At 38.1% G+C, this 21,075-nt stretch overlaps 2 protein-coding genes across 2 annotated transcripts; both read left to right on the plus strand.

The window, feature by feature from the left end:
- Positions 1-270: 270 nt before the first annotated feature.
- Positions 271-7,817, plus strand: LOC125267660 (GTPase IMAP family member 6-like). The gene is made up of 4 exons (XM_048189507.1): positions 271-1,696; positions 2,026-2,160; positions 6,210-6,681; positions 6,791-7,817. The coding sequence occupies exons 3-4, from the start codon at positions 6,459-6,461 to the stop codon at positions 7,006-7,008; spliced, it is 441 nt and encodes a 146-aa protein (XP_048045464.1). The 5' UTR covers positions 271-1,696; positions 2,026-2,160; positions 6,210-6,458; the 3' UTR covers positions 7,009-7,817.
- A 954-nt stretch (positions 7,818-8,771) lies between these two features.
- Positions 8,772-14,227, plus strand: LOC125267664 (immune-associated nucleotide-binding protein 1-like). The gene is made up of 3 exons (XM_048189511.1): positions 8,772-9,230; positions 11,884-12,522; positions 12,950-14,227. The coding sequence occupies exons 1-3, from the start codon at positions 9,203-9,205 to the stop codon at positions 12,994-12,996; spliced, it is 714 nt and encodes a 237-aa protein (XP_048045468.1). The 5' UTR covers positions 8,772-9,202; the 3' UTR covers positions 12,997-14,227.
- Positions 14,228-21,075: the final 6,848 nt, after the last annotated feature.

Below are 21,075 nucleotides of genomic sequence, written 5' to 3' on the forward strand. Positions count from 1 at the left end.
CATAGCAGTTACAGCATTGAAATAATATTTAAACCTATAACATTTCACATAGATAACTTTTAAACAGTCTATACAATTTTAATTTCACAATTCTGACTTTTTTCTTGCATTTGCGTGTTTATTACTCCCAGTTCGGACTTTATTACTCGCAATTGTGAGTTTATTTCACAATTCTGAGGGGAAAAAAGTCAGAATTGCGGGATAAAATGCAATTCAGAAAAGACAGAATAACGAGTATATCTCACAATTCTGTTTTTCTTTGTAAGAAATGTGAGATATAAACTCAGATTTGCGAGAAATAAAAGTCAGAATTGTGAGATATAAACTCGAAATTAACTTTTTATTCTTTTAATTCGTGACTTAAACAAAAACAAAACAAAAAACAAAGTTGTACGCGTCAAGAGGCACTCTTTTAGCTTCTCCTGAGTATAGGCTATACACTTGAGGTGTCAATCAGGTAAATATATATCTCTGGCCACTGGATGCTTGGCCATTTCGTTTCGTCATTTAACCACTGACAAGGTGCTATGGCAAACGGATCCGTAAGCTGTATCCCACTCGGTAATGTTAATTTTTTTAAATAACAGTGCTTATCGCTGGGTGAAGCTGCTGTGATATGCCGACAACATTTAAAAAAAAATAACAAATCAAAATATTCTATAATGTTTCTAAATCTTACCTACTTTGAACCGCTTCGTCGTAACTCTCGTCGTACTGGTTATCACTCCCGGGTTTTCTGCAACCATGATGCGCGCGCATCCCGAATGTTTACAAACATTAAATAGGCCTATAGGCCCCGGGTATAGGCCTAACGTTACTTCATTTTCTGTCGTGAAACGTTAATGCTGTAAACGACATGAATTTTGTTTGTGTAAGTTTCGTTTTTATACTGAAAATCATATCTGTCTCGTGTCGTCATATATGCGTCAGACACAGTCGCGCTGCTGTCAAGTTTTCTTACATGAGAACTACGTTCATGCGAACATTGTAAAAGTGTTTTAAATCTTAAACTGTAATTCCCAAAAGTTTTCCAATTCCAGCCGTTATTTTAGTGCGCACTGGCATTCGAGGTGAAATCGTTCTTTGCTATCATACAACATGTTATTAAATGTAGAAATACAGGGTGCGTCTCAATCAGCTCCCTAGCTCCCGACCCGAGCTCGTGTACACGAATTCGGGCACTGGTAAGGACAGTAACGGACGCTGGCTCACTACACATTGGGACACTTGACTCTATTTCCGGCGACGTGACAATAAATCAGATTAAATTAAATACTAAATAAATGAGTGTTTCAGTCCTCCACATGAATGTTGCCAAGGTCATTAACTCTAACAGTAATTTAAAATCCTTAAAAAGTTTATATTAATTATCCTACAAGTTGACATCAGTGCTATATTATTTTATTTAGTTTATTTAGTTTTCAGCTTATTCAAAATTGAGCATAATCAAAATTGTTTTACCATATTGAAAGTCCAAATTTAAGTTGTAGTGCTTTACTTAATTTATATTTCGTTATTGAATAATGTCTCAACTTAATTTTTGAAACCTTTTTTTCAATAGAATTAGCAAATACCCCTGCAGTGTCCAGTGAAGGAAGCTCCTCTGAGACTGCAAACTATGAATCTGATGACAGTTATTCTGAGTGGCGGAACCCCTTCAAGAAAGCAGCAGAGAGCCGAAGATGAAGCTAGAATTGTGAGTTGCATTTTATATATATATATATATATATATATATATATATATATATATATATATATGTCACAGTCATTTTCCACCTGGCTACCACCATAAGTATATTTCAAAACTTTTTGGAAACATTGCTAACTCTTTAATAAATTATACTAAACCACAAAAAGTTAATAAAAGAATCTGGCAAAGTCGACATCCAAATGGAGTCAGAACAATTGGATCTCAATACGTCTTGTGTGAGTTTACACATGTACTGAGCTTTGTGACTACACAATCATGTTAACAGAATGGTTCTTGAGAGGTTGTCGTTGATTGTACTATGTAACTGTTTGCAGCTGGTCCAAACAATTCTGCAGGCTAAACCTGGTGGGGATGCAATCATCAGAGAGTACCAAAAAACCAGAAGCTTGACTGACAGCACCAGGAGGAAGATGATCAAGATTCTTACTGCAGATAACTGAAAATCATAGGTAACACTTGATTCAAGTATTCTGTATTCTACATCCAGGATTGCCTTGGTCATGGAAAACTTAAAATATCAAGAAATTATAAATTATTTCTAGTCCTTGAAAACGTAAAGGTTGTGTGTTTGTCTGACTTCAGCAGAACACAAATGAAGATTTTATAAAAATCTGAGCTCTGTTAGATCTTTAAAGGTTTAGTTCACCCAAAAATGAAAATTCTGTCATTATTTACTCACCCTCATGTCTTTCCAAAGTAGGGATGTTCATTTTCATGACCGACATCCGACGCTCATTAACCGACCATTAACTGTTAACTGATAAGATTTGAATGTTAACTTAGTTTTAAAGAAAAATAGATTTGACAAGTGTCTGTGACAATCACTACAGTATATAGTGCAATACAGTGCAGTGTCCGTTCTCGGAGCATATAAGCCCTGCCCGTGTAACCCGTGCGGCTCGCTTGTGCCCAGCGTGATGTGCGGCTAGCGACACCGGGTATTAAAACTTGGTCTGCGTTGTGTTACGTTGTGTGGATGTAGAAATCAGACACGGGACAGCAGGCAGCCGATTCACTGGATCTTTTTACTGAATCAATAGAGAAAAAAATAAGCAGCCTCAGTTCGAGTGGCCCTTATAACACTCTCTTCCATCGAATCACAGTTCAAAAGGGCGGAAGAAAACATGAACATAAGAAAAATATATAGAAAACATACCTGAATCAATAGAGAAAAAAATAAGCAGCCTCAGTTCGAGTGGCCCTTATAACACTCTATAAAACAAATATGGTGCGCCTCCATTACCATGTGCTTGTTTCACATAAAAGACAGAAATATACCTCAAAGAATGTAAAATAACAAAAATAATCCCAAGGATGAATAAAACAGTACTTTACACATAAGTTTGGGTGGAAATACAAATATAAAAGATATAATTAACATAAGGATTAAATAAAATTAACAGGATGACAAAAGAAACCTACCTCTTCCATCGAATCACAGTTCAAAAGGGAAGAGGAGGAGACAGGACAGGAAATTAGGTCATACTGTGACCACGCAACATTTAAAGGAGCAGCGCACCTTTAGATCAGGTATCATAATATGTACAATAGAACAATTTTGTGTGAATTATAACAATATTTAGCTGTATACTTTGTATACCTGTTACACCCGCATGAGCCGTGCCGCTTTCAGCAATCGTTAGTTTATTTAGCTTATCTGTAGTTTATTAAAAGCTTATTTATTCTGAACGTTTCGCATGTCCATATTGGACCAATTGCGACATTACACTCCCTTGGGTCCGCAGCAACACACCCGCCACGTGACAATTATATGAACGGTTCTCGACATAATCAAATGCAAACAGACAGACGTGAGCCAACATATTCAAATAAGAATATGTTGGCTCACTCTGCTTGTGTTATTGATACCAGACAGAATTCACGTAGGTGATTTTTGACATTTCACAACTGGCGCTTTATTCCCCATGAAAGTCGTGTAACTGTCCATCGCAAATGTTATGCCATCCACAGCATTACTTAAAGGTGCTCTAAACATTTTTTGTCGCATACAGTAAACATCTCCTCACTATCCGCTAGCTGCCTGTCCCCCGAACACACTGTAAAAAACCGTGGTCTCGGTAGTCGCCACAAGCTCCAAAAACGGCAACAAAAACCATGAAACATAATAAACATGCTCCAGCCAATAACTGATAAGAATGATTTTAAATGCACGTTCATGACTGTTTCAGGAGGAGGAGGAGGAAGAGGGAGGGTCTAGCTAGCCTCTGTTTTGTTTGACAACGCTTCGAACGTCAACAGGAAGTTACTCCCCCCCCCAGGATCGCTTAGAGCACCTTTAAAGGGCATATTGCAGGTTAGAGCTTTAGTGATTCAATGTGTAGAAAAATAATGTATGAAATAGATTTTCTTGAAAAAACACGCATAAATACGCTACATAGGCTTCTGGAGTCGTTTTTTGTGAGAGAATTTTACTTCCGCATCTGAAAAATGCCAAATCGGACGTGACGTCACTGAAGGGAGCGCGATCAATATAAACTATAGGAAAACAATGGATCGCAATGACAGTTCGGATGCTGAGGAAATTGTAAATGCTTATTTATACTCGTATAACTAATCACAGCCATACAATTAGCCTGCTATGTGGTCAAGAGAGCAGGGACAGGCCAGAATTAGACAGAATATCGGTCAAAAGAGACAAATTGAGCTGTTGTGTGAGGAGAACCAGTGGAGAACAGGGCAGCGACCGATGTTAGCTTATAACGTTAACGACGTGCTCAGATCACAATATTGTACAGATTATTATCATGAATCAGGCAATAGCAAAGCTATTGGTCATCTAGGAGTAACTGATTACTAATAACCGAAACGAATAAACTTTGATCAAGCGTATGTCACACGCGTTAATATCCGTCCACACTAACGTTACTTGATATAGCCGTTTCTCGTCACGACTGATTTGGTAGTTAGCAAATGTAATAATCAAACACAAAACTTAAAATGTGCACCGTAAGTCTTCATCGAGCTGCATCTCTGACGGATCCGTGATCATGTCTCCCGCCGGCGGCCAAACATATATGTGTTTCATGTTATCCTTTATTCATTAATTCTGTGTTATGAGTTTATTCCGTGCCCATTCACTGATTGTGTGAGGATGTATGACGCCGTGATTATGTAGTTGTGTGAACTTGAATGTTTATATAAGTTTACATACATGGCATGCATGAAATTGGAGTATTTACATTACCAGCACATCATTCAAAACTGTTTTGTGTGAGTGTGAGACTGTATGCATGTGTACATAATTTGTATTCATCAGTGTTGAAATTGATTCAAGTAAAAACGGTGAAGAAGCATAACGTGTGTAAGTTTATTCATTTAATATAATCATTTACAGAAGTATTACAATGTTGAACTCCATCATAATCGCCAGGATGATAATCCTCCAGTCTAAAATGAACGCGTTTTTCGACGCAGATGTAGAAGTGAAGTCCCGTCTCTTCACCTGCACAAAACAAACCCCGGCACAGAAGATAGCAGCGTAGTTTTTCTTGTTAGTAAACCTCTGTACTCGATGTCCTGACAGGCTGAAGTTTGTGCAACCTCCACAAACACAATAATTTACCATTACGATGATAAATAGAATACAAAAACTACCGAAAACACACTGATTCACGGCCGCTGTTGCTAAATACCAATATATTCTGCACTGAATCAACACTGAGCTCTGCGAACATCTCCCTGTAGTGACGTAAAATGACGCGACGCTGAAAAAAAAGTGTTTTTTACAGAGACCGTCACTTTATCTACTAAATTAATGCCCTTATGTCTCGCAAAACATTTTTAAACCCTGCAGTACCTTTTTATATGGTATTTTTGTACAAGGTTATATATTCATCTCGAAAAAAAAGTTAAACCTGAAATATGCACTTTAATACAGAGATTATTTGATTCAAAGGCACCATAATGTAAATGCAAAAGATCTTTTAAAGATGTGAATGGAGGTAAAGGTCAGTTCGGGTTAATATCTCAGAGTAGAGGCAGCGGCGTCTGCAGATGTACGGCTGTACTGTAACGAGGCTTTCCCGTATATCTGTTGAACGAACCAGAGATGTCAATCATTCCTGAATTCTTTTCCTAATTTGACCAGTGTGTTTGAACTGATTAGGATTCGTGTGGACCGCTCTTTCACTGAATCATCTAAGCAGATTCTCAGTCAGTAAAACATGAATCAAACTGAAAACTTATGAATCTCAAATCAAATCATTTTTTATTTGTCCCCTCAAAGATTCACACTTTTTTTCAAAACCTTATTTCAATAAAAACACAGTAACTTCATACGTACTTTTAGAGTTTTTTTTAAGGATTTCAGTAATGTTTGTTCCATAAATTCTGTCAAAGTTCACACAGTCTACAGACAAGATATATTTACACTTGTTTGTGAAACAGACAAACTATATCTGATCTTTCCTTACTCTTGACCTCCAATGAGAAGAATAACATCTTGACCAGGTGTCTTATTCCATATTTTTTATTTCAGAGATGTCAGCAATCAGCTCCAATCCAGATGATCCAGTGATCTGGATTCTTCTGATGGGCAGAAACGCTTCTGGGAAAAGCTCATCTGGAAACACTATACTTGGGGAAAAAAAAGTTCAAAGCCCAAAAACATAAGAAAAAAAATGATGATGAAGTTTGTGAAGAAGTAGCTCAGATCGGAGAGAAGCAGGTGTGTGTGATTGACTGTCCAGATCTTCTGGATCCAGATCTGTCTGAAGAGAAGCTGGAGATGCTGAAAGAGCAGCTGGTCTCTGGATGTTCAGCAGGTCTCAGTTCAGTTCTGCTCACCGTTCCTCTAGAGGAACCTGTGGGAAATGAGGAAGAGATCCTGTATTTCATCAAGTGTTTATTAGGTCCTGAAGTTCAGCAGTACATCATGATTCTGTTCACACATGGAGATGAGCTGGAACAAATGAAGAGGAATGGCAGCAAAGACCGTCCTCGTGTCAATTGTAAGTAGTCACTAATAAATTACTTTAATAACACAAACATGTGAGGGATTTTTCAAGTTTGAGTCGGTTGTATGTCACACTGAAAAGTGATTTGATGTTTCTGTTGTAGTTTCAGGAGATTTTCCAGCAGATGAGACTGATGTGATTCCTGGGAAGAAAGACCAGATCAGGCTGGATCTGCTGGGAAAAACTGGATCTGGGAAAAGTTCCACTGGAAACCCCATCATCGGCAGAATCCTGTTCACATTACTGAAACAGTGTCATTCAGAAACTAAACAGATCTCAGTGATCGACACACCAGCACTCGCTTGCATCAACTGTTCGTGAGTTAAAACCAAAGCTTGTTGTGATGTAAAAAGTTACAACCTGCTGCACATTAATCAATATTTGATCACTGCAGCATTAAACTTAAGTACAAAGTATACTTCGTTTTTTTAGCGTACGCACACAGTTACTTCCTTTGACTCCTACGCATACACAGGTGTTCAACGCATGCGCAGTTTTGAGCAATTTCTCTAGAAAGTTACAATCCATGTAAATATATTTGTGTTCTTTCATGCTAAAGTTGTACAAATGAGGGTACTTTCTAACCTCTTCACACGATCTCTCATCTATGTAGGCCTCCGTTGTCGCTGTAGCTTGCATGTGTTCCAGTCTGTTCTGTTTATGCAGTTTTTCTTTGATTATCTTGTAAATTGAAGCCCCCAGGGCACGGCTGCCACTTTGTGGATAAACTAATTAATGCAATAAAAAAAATTTAAAAATGTAAATGCGCATGTGCAACCTACAAAAATCAACCTACAAAAATCCGGCTGTGCACATACAGTACGCTCATACTTTTCCTGAGGACGTAATTCGTGTCGCGCGCACACGAGGGTCAGCATACAGTGCGCGTGACGCAAATTTCGTGACTAAAAAGTGAAGTATACTTTGAATTGAAAGCCTACATATAAGCTAAATATTTATGGAAAGCTCAAATCAAGAATAAAATAGCAGATTGATTGAATCACATCAGTACACTGCTGGTGTTGGTGGCAGAAGTAAGCAAGTACACGTGCAAATTAAGTCCATGCACGCAGATGTTAAAATGAAACTGTCTCTTTATTTTGTTCATCAATAAACACTGCTTCCAGTCAGCTTCCTGTGAGCTCTCGTTCTTTACTGTTCATGACACACAAGCATAAAGTTCATACCCTGCAGACAGAACAAACACTTTGTCCATAATCCATGTGAACACGGTAAGCACTCATCTGTGTGTTAAAGCACGGTCAAAAACTGTTTGCCTCCCTGCTGCCAAACACACCTGTAGTCTCATTAACACCGTGCCAATCCAACCATCTTAGAAAAGGTTCATCCTATTTTGAACTCCAAAGGTTCGATCTCTTCTAAGAGTGAGTTTTATGTTATGTGTAATGTTGTTAAATTAATGTTTATTGCACCTTTTACTGTCGTGTTGTCATGATGGTGTTTAGTGTTTGTGCGAATAATACTGTACACCATCTGTGAACAATATTTGAGAGGAACATTTGTATACATAGAAAAAGATCTTTGAGTTCAGCTCATGAAAAATGGGAGCAAAAACAAAAGTGTGGTGTTTATAATTTTGTTCAGTGTATATTGTAGTATATATTATTTTCAGCTTTAGAAATGTGATTAACTTTGATTCATCATGTGACAGATGTTAGTGCTTCTTTTGGTTGTAAATTAACATTATATCAGTTAATGAAATAGATTTTTATTGTAAATTGAAGTTAAATTTGTAAAAGTTAAAAGACCATATTTTTTTTACAGTAAATTTCTGGCAACCACAGCAGTGTTTTTTAACAGTGTGTGTTTTAGAGGTACATGACTGTACTCATAAAAATTAATGTATGTTTAGAATTAAAAGGTTTTATATGATTATAATGATATTTTTTGTAGAATTACAGTAATAAACAGTAATTAAAGGATAAGATATTACTGTTTTTTTACAGTTTATCTGTTTTTTTTTCTGACATCATTACAGACATTTTCTGGTGCCAGAAAATTACTGTTTTTTTTTTTTTTTTGTTTTTGTACATTCTTTTTTTACATTGTATGTTGATTCCCATTGACTTCATTTGTATTTTGTCCATAAAATAAATCAGCAGAAGATTATTATTATTGACAGAATGGATAACGTTTTTAAGCTTATCTCTTATGACAATGTTTCTTTGATTCTGTCTGCTGTTGTCTTGCTTTAGACTTGTGTTTCTCATTTCTGTATTCAGTGTGTGAAGCTGGTTTGATCAGAAAGCATCAGTTTCTGTGTTTGATGTGAGATCATGTGAGTTTGGTCAGTGCTGTAGTGAATAAGGTGCTTGATGACATGAGGAACATGAGGAACAAAAAGTGAAAGTAAAGTAAACTCAGCAGCTCGGGGTTTTCCAGAACCATGTGGCATATCAATAGTTTGATTTATTAATGTTTACAGTATTTGTTTTCTAAGAATCTTTCTATTGAACACGTAAACTGTCTGGATTCTGAGTTTCATTCACTAAAGATGGCAGAGGGACCTTCATCTCCTACAGGTAAGAATATCTTCACATGAACAGCGACTGTAGATTATGTCATTCTGTATTTGAACAAATATTGTCGTAGTTAAATAGATTTTTCTCTCTGATATGATAGAGTTGTTATCTGCATGTTTCTTAGATTTTTCGGGACAAGTTTGTTGTCAGTCAGGAATATTTTTAGAATGAAAAAAAGGGGAAATGTGTTATTCATTCTAATGAGGAAAATGGGGACAAATATTCAAAACTTTGCTTTTTTCAATGAAAACATGGAAACAATCTGTTATAAAATGCATTTAATTTTTGCACTTCAAATGAAGTAGTTATAAATCCAGAACTAATTTTATGTTTATCTGTAAACTACAAAAAAGAAGGCAAATGAAAATGCTTCATTTTCCTCAACTGTGGGGCACGGCATCCTTTCTGACCACATCTATAAACCCCACAATCAAGACTCATTGACACATTTTACAACAGAAGCACAGGTAAACCGGTCAGGCTGAAGGAAAAACACATTTATCACATTCACGGTACATAGTTACCGTCCTTACTATTGGTACGTCCCCTGGCGTTATTAAGGGATATGGCGGAGAATAACATGAAATATCGGGGTCTGACTTCGGTCCGATGCCAGTGCAAGCAAATGAAACCAAAGCCTAAAGGCAAAAGCAGCAAGTGTTTATTTACAATGATACAGTGGGAAACTCATACACCAAAAGATGGTATCGGAAATTTCGTACTTCCCACATCTGAAGTCGTGATACGAGCTCATCACATTCACATTTTGACCTGAGAGGATGTTCATGTCTGATTTTTTAAAGGTCCCGTTTTTCGTGTTTTTTTGAAGCTTTGATTGTGTTTATAGTGTGCAATATAACATGTTCATGTTTCGCGTGTAAAAAAGCACAGTATTTTTCACATAATTTACTTATCTGTATACCGCTGTTTCCACTGTCATAAAAACGGGCTGATGACTTCCTTGTTCTATGAAGTCCCTCCTTCAGAAATACGTAACGAGTTCTGATTGTGCCAGCGGTTCCTGTGTTGTGATTCAACAGCTTGAGCGCATCTTGCCCGGAAAGGTCACGCCTCTTACCATAACGTGGAGATGCATGCGCTCAGTGTTATTGTAAACATGTCTTTAATTTTACCCTATCAATTTGAGCCGGAATCAGACCCGGTGATTGGACTGCGGGATGAAAATAACAGCGTTTCGACGACATGGCGACAAACACACTCTACAAACGCAACTCTTGTGTATTCCTGTGGGCGGAGGTTAAGGTGCGTTCACGCGGCCTCGTAATTCCTGTAGTTACGAGATTCTAGCTTGTAAAAAGTGTTCACGTCCTCGTAGAGCTCGTAATTACAGCTGGTAAGCTGGGAGTTTTCTGAAAGCTCCCACATGTACCACGTGGCCGCTGTACCACCTGACCGCTGTAGATTCATTTAGGCGTTGATAGTGGTGCCATGGAAACGCTTAATTCCCAGTCAAAGAACGTGAACAGCTCCGAATATAACGTCACGTGTTGTCATTTCAAGATACCGGTAAATACGAGGTGACGTGAACGCAGCTTTAGTCAAAAAACTGTTTTAGTGACGTCATTAAAGAAGGAAGTAGAGGGATGTAGTCCAAACTGGCCGTTCGATGTAGGCGACTTCTGTTAAATAAAATATCTCGCTTGGCATTGAACTTTGAGCTTTAAAATTTTACAGATTTTATTTATACTCTAACAACAACATTACACACTAACTAAAGTTTGAAACATGGGATCACGAGGAACGGGACCTTTAAAACTAGGAAACTATAAGCCCATTTACGATTCCAAGAGCACGTGAAGGCTGACAGTTATCTTTCCCTGAACGAGTGAGCATCAGTAGAGATTAGCCACGAGTCGCACTGGAGTGACGCCAACTCCCCTCTCCCATTGATGACGTCATCGCCTCCAAATATGTTTGACAGGGATCAGAACCAATGGGGCAGAGCTAAGAAAGTGAAAGTAAAACTTGTAAAAATCAGCCTTAAGTGTTTCTTCTGTGCTTCTTGGCTTGTTTATTGTGTTCATTAAACTGAGCATCTCTTATCACTGTCCAGCAATAGTCTGTATGATGCAATACTGCTTCTGATTGCATCATTCGTTGTTTTGGCTAAAAAGCAGGTACCAAACCCAGTCATAGATTTATTGATAGATCCAGTCACATTTGTATTTCAGTCAGTTATGTTTTAAATAGGGATCTCTTCCCTTTATTACTCAAATCCTCTGCCAATCCCAAGTCAAGGGTCTAATACTGACCAATATATCTTTGAAAACTACAGCCAACCATCAGTTTTGGTTCCCAGTGACACAGAGTTAGTAAAGTTGGACTCCATTTATTTCAGAAGCACTTTGGCTGTAGTGTTATCAGACATGTTATGCCACACTAATGGTGTAGTAGTCTCAAATTTAACCGGGATTTTTCCCCATGAAGACACAAAGTAACTTCATATAGATTGAGAGTTTTTTGAAGGATTACAGTAATGTTCATTCCAGTGGAAATAAAGTTCACGCACACCTCCTTTAAGACTCATTTACACACTTAACAAAACAATATTAATGTTTGTTTGTGACACATAGGCATTTGTTCTCTTCTTACTATTGACCTGCAATGATCTTATTTCATATTTTTATTTCAGAAATGTCAGAGATCAGCTCCAGTCCAGATGATCCAGTGATCCAGATTCTTCTGATAGGCAGAAAGGCTTCTGGGAAAAGCTCACCAGGAAACACTATATTGGGAGAAACAAGGTTTAAAGAGTATGAGTCTGAAGTGTGTGATGGTAAAACACAGATCGGAGAGAAGCAGGTGTGTGTGATTATTTCTCCAGATCTACTGGATCCAGATCTGAATAAAGAGAAGCTGGAGATGCTGAAAGAGCAGCTGGTCTCTGGATGTTCAGCAGGTCTCAGTTCAGTTCTGCTCACTGTTCCTCTAGAGGAACCTGTGGGAAATGAGGAAGAGATCCTGGATTTCATTAAGTGTTTATTAGGTCCTGAAGTTCAGAAGTACATCATGATTCTGTTCACATATGGAGACGAACTGGAGGATCTGGAACAGACCACTGATGAACATCTAAAACAGAAAGATCGTGCTGATCTCCAGCGACTGTTGACTGAATGTGGAGGAAGATTTTACTGTTTCAATATCAAGAGTAAATCAGATGGTCAGATACAAGGACTACTGCAGAAGATTGAAGGAATAATGATGAAGAACGGAGGGAAATTTATCATGGAACGAATGAAGAGGAGCAACAGCAAAGTCAATACTGTCAATTGTAAGTTGTTTTTTTGTTGTAAATGACTTTAATAATACAAACTTATGGCAGATACATTTACATTTAACCATTTAGCAGACGCTTTTATCCAAAGTGACTTACAAATGAGGAGAGCAATAGAAGAAATCAAACCAAGTGTAGGGCAACAAGTGCTGTGACCAGTCCCGGTTTGCCCAGCACAGTATGTAGCAAGTTTTTTTATATATATATATATATATATATATATATATATATATATATATATATAAGTATTATAGTATTAATGAGTCAAGTGTTAATGAAAAAGATGTGTCTTCAGTTTCGTGAAAATGGCTGCAGCTCGGGTTGAGTTAGGCAGGTGATTCCAGCACAGTCCAGGTAAAGTCACAAGCATGTCACACTAATTTTCAATGAAGAATCATAGATTTATTTGATATTTCTAATGTAGTTTCAGAAGAATCTCCAGCTGAAGATCCAGATTCATCAGGTTCCTGAGAGGAAAGATCAGATCAGGCTGCTTCTGCTGGGAAAACAGGATCTGGAATAAGAGCCACTGGAAACACCATCATCGGAAGAAACGTGTTTGAATTCTCCATCAGCACAATCTCTGCAGAAATTACAGCTAAATGTCACAAACAAGTGCCTAATTAAACACTTCAGAATACTGGAATAAACTAAACTCATCTGAACTAAAGTATCTGTTTGAAGAGAAAAACATAAACTGTATATGAGTATTGAGAATCACAAACTCTTTGATGACCCATCAAGACAAAAGACCAGCTATAAAGTAAAAGCTATTAAATAAATGCTGTTTCATACTATTAATGCATAATCTGATTTAAGACAGACTTTTTTCATCACCATGACAGTCTTTGTTTAGTTTAATGTTCTGTGGATCAAGTAAAATATTATTAATGTGTCGAACACCAGCTGTAAACCTGGAAATATTTCTTGCTTCTTAACAATTTCAAATGAAATGAAATAATAAAAAACAAAATAATAATAATACCACATGGAACAATGGAATATTGTGTCACCTGTCATGGGTGATCTGTGTTTGTTTTGGATTTGGGTGGGTTTATCACTTTTTCTTTTTTTAGTTCTGTGACCTCATTTTCAGTTTGTTTTCTTGGTATTTTTACACCTGTTGCTCATTTCATTGATTATGTAAGGAATAATTGACGACGGCCACGATGCAAAGCGTCCGTGTATGCATTATTTTCTAATAATTTAATGTCCAGGAATCAATTATTCCGCTTATATAGGGGACCTTTAAGATGTACACACACAGAACAAAAATCAGCGAGAAACTGGACCAGATCAGCACAATGATCAATACAAAACATCTGGACATGAAAAGTCTTTGATTGACATTCAGTTCTGCTGATTTAAACCAATGAAATTCCAGAAATAATAGTCAGTTGATTCAGAGATCATACCTTAAAGTGCAATATAATAAATATCCAACGGAGGGCGCCAGCGTCCTTTTTTTTATAGCTTGGCCTTTTGTATACTAGTTGCAATTTATTATTTGCACGTAACACCATTTAGCATTTTGTACCAAGATTTTAGATTTCATGATGTTGTTGGCCCTTGAAAACAAGTCATGCACACCGTGTTCCAGCGACAGGAAGGAAGGAGCTTTGATGCAGTAAATCATCCATAGGTACACTAAAGCAGATGCATACTGTTTTGTTTTGGAACCAAGGCTCAGTCATGTGGGGTAGCAGCGCCCGCAATATGGCGGGCCGGAAGGTCCAAAAATATGGCTACCGACTTGTCGCGGGAATTCACTATACAATTGCCAGTAGCCACTGAGTTTACCACTGATAGGCCGGCGGTGCATCTGTATACACACTCTCCTCACGCAGCGAACGACTCACTTTCCTCACGCAGCTGACCACTGACTCTCCTCAGCCGGCGAATCACTTTCCTCACGCAGCTGACCACTGACTCTCCTCAGCCGGCGAATCACTTTCCTCACGCAGCCGGCGAATCACTTTCCTCACGCAGCCGGCGAATCACTTTCCTCACGCAGCGGACGAATCACTTTCCTCACGCAGCGGACGAATCACTTTCCTCACGCAGCCGGCGACTCACTTTCCTCGCGCAGCGGACGAATCACTTTCCTCACGCAGCCGGCGACTCACTTTCCTCACGCAGCCGGCGAATCACTTTCCTCACGCAGCCGGCGACTCACTTTCCTCACGCAGCCGGCGACTCACTTTCCTCACGCAGCCGGCGACTCACTTTCCTCGCGCAGCGGACGAATCACTTTCCTCACGCAGCCGGCGACTCACTTTCCTCGCGCAGCGGACGAATCACTTTCCTCACGCAGCCGGCGACTCACTTTCCTCACGCAGCCGGCGAATCACTTTCCTCACGCAGCCGGCGACTCACTTTCCTCACGCAGCCGGCGACTCACTTTCCTCGCGCAGCGGACGAATCACTTTCCTCACGCAGCGGACGAATCACTTTCCTCACGCAGCCGGCGACTCACTTTCCTCACGCAGCATTAACTCTCCTCACGTTTCTTTTCAAATACTGTGATGGTGCAATAACTAACTACATCTAGTAAAATTGATCATTTTTGTGTTGTAAATGTCATTTATTCTGAAGCAATATTCCCATCAGTGTTCTGTAAACTGTTACTGTTAAGATGTAAACTGTTAATCATCAGATTTGTATGCCCCCTTAAAGGGATAGGTCAATCAAAAATAAAAATTCTGTCATCATTGACTTACCTTCTAGTTGTTCCGAACCTGTATGAGTTTCTTTCTTCTGTTGAACTAAAAATATATTTTGAATGTCAGTAAACAAACAGCTGACTGTAGCGAGTGACTTTCATAGTAGGAAAAAAAAAAATATGGAAGTCACTGGCTACCATCAACTGGTTACTGACATTCTTCAAAATATCATCCTTTTTCTTTCTTCTGTTGAACTAAACTCATATAGGTTTGGAACAAACTAGAGTGTAAGTCAATGATGACAGAATTATCATTTAGGTTTAACTGTCCCTTGAAATTGATTGTCATGGCATTTATTTATTTATTTATTTTTTTTTTTTTTTTTTTTTTTTTTACCTATCAATCTCATGTTAATTAGAATAACTCACTCTAGGGCTTTTATTATTTTTTCCACGGCAGAGGAAACAGAATCTGCATCAGAAGTGGCATTTAGATGCATGTATAAAATTGAATATGAATGTGCAAAACAAGCATGAAAAACACTGTTTAACAACTTTACAATAAAGATCTATAAAGCTTTTGTGGATTTTACAAATTATCTTTATACAATATATACAATATTCTGAAAAAGTGACATTTCCCTTTTTGCAAAGTTCAGATGTTGACTTTAACTAAAGATAAATTTTTGATTTGCAGCTGTCATGCTTAAACACTGGTTCTGCAGATTTTTGACATTTCAAAATTGCATTGTTTTTGTAACCATTACATTAGTTTATGGTATACGTTACTTTCATGTTTTTTGTTGTTGTTGTTGTTGTTTTTTTTAATCAGCTTACAACAGATTCCTTATTTGATAACACCATTCAAAAGACCATTCACTACAAGTAACATTTTAAACAAGGCACCAACAGCTATACTGCTTGGGCCCCTAAACAGTGACTGTTTCACTGAGTCTAATGTGATGGTTACAAAAACAATGCAATTTTGAAATGTCAAAAATCTGCAGAACCAGTGTTTAAGCATGACAGCTGCAAATCAAAAATGTATCTTTAGTTAAAGTTATATATTTTATCAACATTTGAACTTTGCAAAAAGGGAAATGTCACTTTTTCAGAATATTGTATATTAAAGATAATTTGTAAAATCCACAAAAGCTTTATAGATCTTTATTGTAAAGTTGTTAAACAGTGTTTTTCATGCTTGTTTTGCAAGCATACCCTACAGTGAGTTATTCTAATTAACATGAGATTGATAGCCAAGCTTAGGGGAAAAGTACCTTTTTATAAAGGTAAAAAAAAAAAAAAAGCCATGACAATCAATTTCAAGGGATCGTTAAACCTGTGATAATTGATGATAATAATGATAATGATAATTCTGTCATCATTGACTTACACAGTTTGTTCCAAACCTATATGAGTTTAGTTCAACAGAAGAAAGAAAAAGGATGATATTTTGAAGAATGTCAGTAACCAGTTGATGGTAGCCAGTGACTTCCATATTTATTTTTTCCTACTATGAAAGTCACTCGCTACAGTCAGCTGTTTGTTTACTGACATTCAAAATATATTTTTAGTTCAACAGAAGAAAGAAAAAGGATGATATTTTGAAGAATGTCAGTAACCAGTTGATGGTAGCCAGTGACTTCCATATTTTTTTTTTTCCTACTATGAAAGTCACTCGCTACAGTCAGCTGTTTGTTTACTGACATTCAAAATATATTTTTAGTTCAACAGAAGAAAGAAACTCGTACAGGTTCGGAACAACTAGAAGGTAAGTCAATGATGACAGAATTTTTATTTTTGATTGACCTATCCCTTTAAGGGGGCATACAAATCTGATGATTAACAGTTTACATCTTAACAGTAACAGTTTACAGAACACTGATGGGAATATTGCTTCAGAATAAATGACATTTACAACACAAAAATGATCAATTTTACTAGATGTAGTTAGTTATTGCACCATCACAGTATTTGAAAAGAAACGTGAGGAGAGTTAATGCTGCGTGAGGAAAGTGAGTCGCCGGCTGCGTGAGGAAAGTGAGTCGCCGGCTGCGTGAGGAAAGTGATTCGTCCGCTGCGTGAGGAAAGTGAGTCGCCGGCTGCGTGAGGAAAGTGATTCGTCCGCTGCGTGAGGAAAGTGAGTCGCCGGCTGCGTGAGGAAAGTGATTCGTCCGCTGCGTGAGGAAAGTGAGTCGCCGGCTGCGTGAGGAAAGTGATTCGTCCGCTGCGTGAGGAAAGTGATTCGTCCGCTGCGCGAGGAAAGTGATTCGTCCGCTGCGCGAGGAAAGTGATTCGCCGGCTGAGGAGAGTCAGTGGTCAGCTGCGCGAGGAAAGTGATTCGCCGGCTGAGGAGAGTCAGTGGTCAGCTGCGTGAGGAAAGTGATTCGTCCGCTGCGTGAGGAAAGTGAGTCGCCGGCTGCGGAAAGTGAGTCGTCCGCTGCGTGAGGAAAGTGATTCGTCCGCTGCGCGAGGAAAGTGATTCGTCCGCTGCGCGAGGAAAGTGATTCGCCGGCTGAGGAGAGTCAGTGGTCAGCTGCGTGAGGAGAGTGTGTATACAGATGCACCGCCGGCCTATCAGTGGTAAACTCAGTGGCTACTGGCAATTGTATAGTGAATTCCCGCGACAAGTCGGTAGCCATATTTTTGGACCTTCCGGCCCGCCATACCGCAAAGCCACGAGCCATAACAGCTACATCCTGCATACTGCCCGACAGGGGCGGATCTAGAAAATTATTTATAGGGTGGCATGAGGTCTATGAGGGGTGGCAACACCAAAACAAGCGCCCATGCATAATTTTTGGAGATTTATGGCTTGACATACACAGTTGTGTTCACAAACATTGCATTACCAAAATAAATAACAAGATTTCAATATCCATCATGGCACCAAGTAAAGGCACTATATGAAAAACATCAACAGATTTAAAATGAGTCTGACCTTGTATCACTAAAGGAGATGAGCAGTTTTATTAATATTACACAGGTTACTTCGATGGCATAAATCACATGTTTTAGTGCAAGTTAAAGAACAACAAAAACTTGTTTTTTGCAAACAATATTTGAGTTTCTGTTATTAACAGAGGTGGGAATGTCTGTGTGTGTTCACCCAGAACAGCCTATCAACTACATACTCTAGCAACACCCCAGCAATTGCAGCAAGAGCCTAGCAACCACCCAGAATCTCCTAGCAACCAACTAGCAACACTTTGGCGATGACAGTGATTTTTTTCATTTTACTATTGTAAAGTGATCTGGCAGTAGATATGTATGAACTTGGTATGCACCACAATACAGTATCCTGTCAATTACAGTAAAACTAAATTCAGCATCCTCTGCACATTTGGCCAAATTTTATTACAGTATATAAGGTACTATAGCAGTGTATTGGTCTTCTGACACAAGACAGTCATTTCTCAGTTCTGCAAAATACAGTATAACAAATGGCTACAGAGAAAGTTGACAATCACAAGTTTGAGGGTGTACAACGTGATACAGTTTACTGTACATAGTGAAATTTCCCTCATCTAAAGTACTGGTACTGTGTAAATTTAAAACCCCTGTAAATTATTCATTCAGCTCTCTCTCAGATTATAACTGGTGTGTCATCAGTTTTGCTACCTAATGTAGTCATTGTTAAACGTTTTGAAAAATGTGTCTAGTTTTGAGAACTGAGCAAATGGTTTGGGAAACTGGGCCAACTGAATCACTTATAATGTGTTAGCAATCGAGAAAAGTTAAAATACATTTAGATTCTTACCTAACTAGTTCTGTGACCGGGATCTTCTTATTGATTTCATGTTACCGTTTCGTCGGATGGCAAAAAGACATTTATCCATGATGAAAGTGGAGCGGGAGGTCGGTGAATCAGCTCGCAAAATAATTACGAAAATTCAAGGACTTCTGAGTTAGCCGAGAAGCAGTAATTTTCCGATTCACGAACAAATGGAAAACAATTCGTAAGTGAACTTGGCTGCGCTGTGTTTTTGACTCCCAAAGAACCGGTCCATAAGAGTCATTTGTTAATGAAGCTGACTACATTGGGCGTGCTGCGTGCGCGTGCAACCGTCATGCAGCTTATTGAAAGACGTGTTTTTTTGCCATTATTTTGCAATAAGCTCTTTTTTATGTCATCACATTGAAGCACCGCTGCTGAAAAGTAGTAGTACTTGAAACACTGCTAACATTTATATTTTATTCTCTGATCATTTTTGGGGTGGCAGATGGGGTGGCAAAGTTTTTTCTTAGGGTGGCAGTTGCCACCCCGTGCCACCCCGGTAGATCCGCCCCTGCTGCCCGACATGCCTCATAACAATCGCTCTCACATGCATCACTGCAGAACGCCCACAAGAACATCAGCTTTTGAAACAGTTAAACTAAAAAAGTTATGAAACTGAAACTGCTGCAGGATGATGAGGTGAGCCCTTACTGTTTGAGAAAAGGATTTCCCCTAAAAACAAGACGCTGTGCTCGGATTTAGTGGGGCAAGGGTTTGGTAGTGAACCCCTGCGAAAGAGTTTTTTTTTGCAGATTTGTCCAAAAACAGAAAATTTGAAAAATTTTTGTCTAAAATAAATATTTGTAAAAAAAAATGATTCATGTTTTCATGGTGCATGATAGCTGATTAATTAGGAAGTATGGAATTAGTACATCAACACAATCTTACAATCAATAAAATCATGTGAATGTAAATGGAATTACTTTAATTAACACACTTCATCACTTCCCAATATTGCAAGGCCATGAAATGAGCTGAATTGTGGTGATTTGAGCTGAATTGGCTCAGACAGCATTGACCACCGAAACTGCCTATTGCTCAACAGAAACTTAGAAACTCTCTTTGCCATGCAGTTTGGGACTTCACGTCAAATTTAACTTATGTAAAACTTATAACTAATGTCAAATATATAGAGAACTGAAAGTAAAGGTTCAATAATACGGTTGTTTGATATGTAAGGAGATGCATGTCCTAGAAACCTTCAGATTTTGAAGAAAAAAAAAACATTTTAAAGTCATAAATTTACATGAATGTTAAGATCAGACTAAAAATCATCAGAAATTCTCTATATTGAGAACAATATATCAAATTTAACTCAGGACTCTATATATTACTCTATGGAAGTGTAAATGAGTGATTTAAGTTACTTTGTATTTTTATGCAAAGACCCTCCACTACATCTACTAACTTTCAGTAATCTGCCTATCTGTTAGGCTCATATATGCGGCTTTTTACCACAGACATGCCGAAGAGGAAAAAACACCAGTTTTGCATCATGTGATGGGCTTACCCTGCTAGACTTCACTCTAAAGCATGATGTGAGGAACTATCAGAAATTCAGATGGTGTAATAGTGAGTCATGGAACAGGTCATTGCTTACATTACCATTACATTACTAAAAAGAAGCGTTTTTCATCATTACAATTATTGTAGTATTGCATTAGCAACTTAAGAAGCAGCTTTCAACAGGCCCACTTCACAGCAATGCTTCAAACCAGCTTTAACATGAAGATACAAAGATAAAGAAACATTTATAATCATTAAACAGATGACCAGAACTACAATAACAAAGCAATATCTGAAAATCTTAATGCAAAGTTCAAAGATGAATTTATTACACAATTTGAGCTGTATAGTGGCATGTTAAAAATACGTTATACTAAAAGATTGCTTATGAGATTTCATATAATTGGGTTATATCAAATATGTCTTTATATATGTTTTATATTCATGCCATTGTTTACTTCTCAATTTACAAAATGTAGTTTCGCTGATTGTGCAATGTCATATGAATCAGCAAGCTCCAAAATGATTGTTGGTGGATGTGCAACATTTTCATCTTAATGGCCAGCCTGTGGTCAGCTGTAAAAGATGCAGAAGCAGAACAAAG

The sequence above is a fragment of the Megalobrama amblycephala genome, linkage group LG4 (assembly GCF_018812025.1).
Source record: "Megalobrama amblycephala isolate DHTTF-2021 linkage group LG4, ASM1881202v1, whole genome shotgun sequence".
NCBI classification, from domain to species: Eukaryota; Metazoa; Chordata; class Actinopteri; order Cypriniformes; family Xenocyprididae; genus Megalobrama; species Megalobrama amblycephala.

Bases quoted from the DNA above. Each gene is read 5' to 3' on its own strand.
- LOC125267664 (XM_048189511.1), top strand. From the start codon at position 9,203: ATGGCAGAGGGACCTTCATCTCCTACAG. The intron at 9,231-11,883 runs GTAAGAATATCT...TTTTTATTTCAG, and splicing joins GGGACCTTCATCTCCTACAG to AAATGTCAGAGATCAGCTCC. The intron at 12,523-12,949 runs GTAAGTTGTTTT...TTTCTAATGTAG, and splicing joins CAAAGTCAATACTGTCAATT to TTTCAGAAGAATCTCCAGCT.
- LOC125267660 (XM_048189507.1), top strand. From the start codon at position 6,459: ATGCTGAAAGAGCAGCTGGTCTCTGGATGTTCAGCAGGTCTCAGTTCA. The intron at 6,682-6,790 runs GTAAGTAGTCAC...TTTCTGTTGTAG, and splicing joins AGACCGTCCTCGTGTCAATT to TTTCAGGAGATTTTCCAGCA.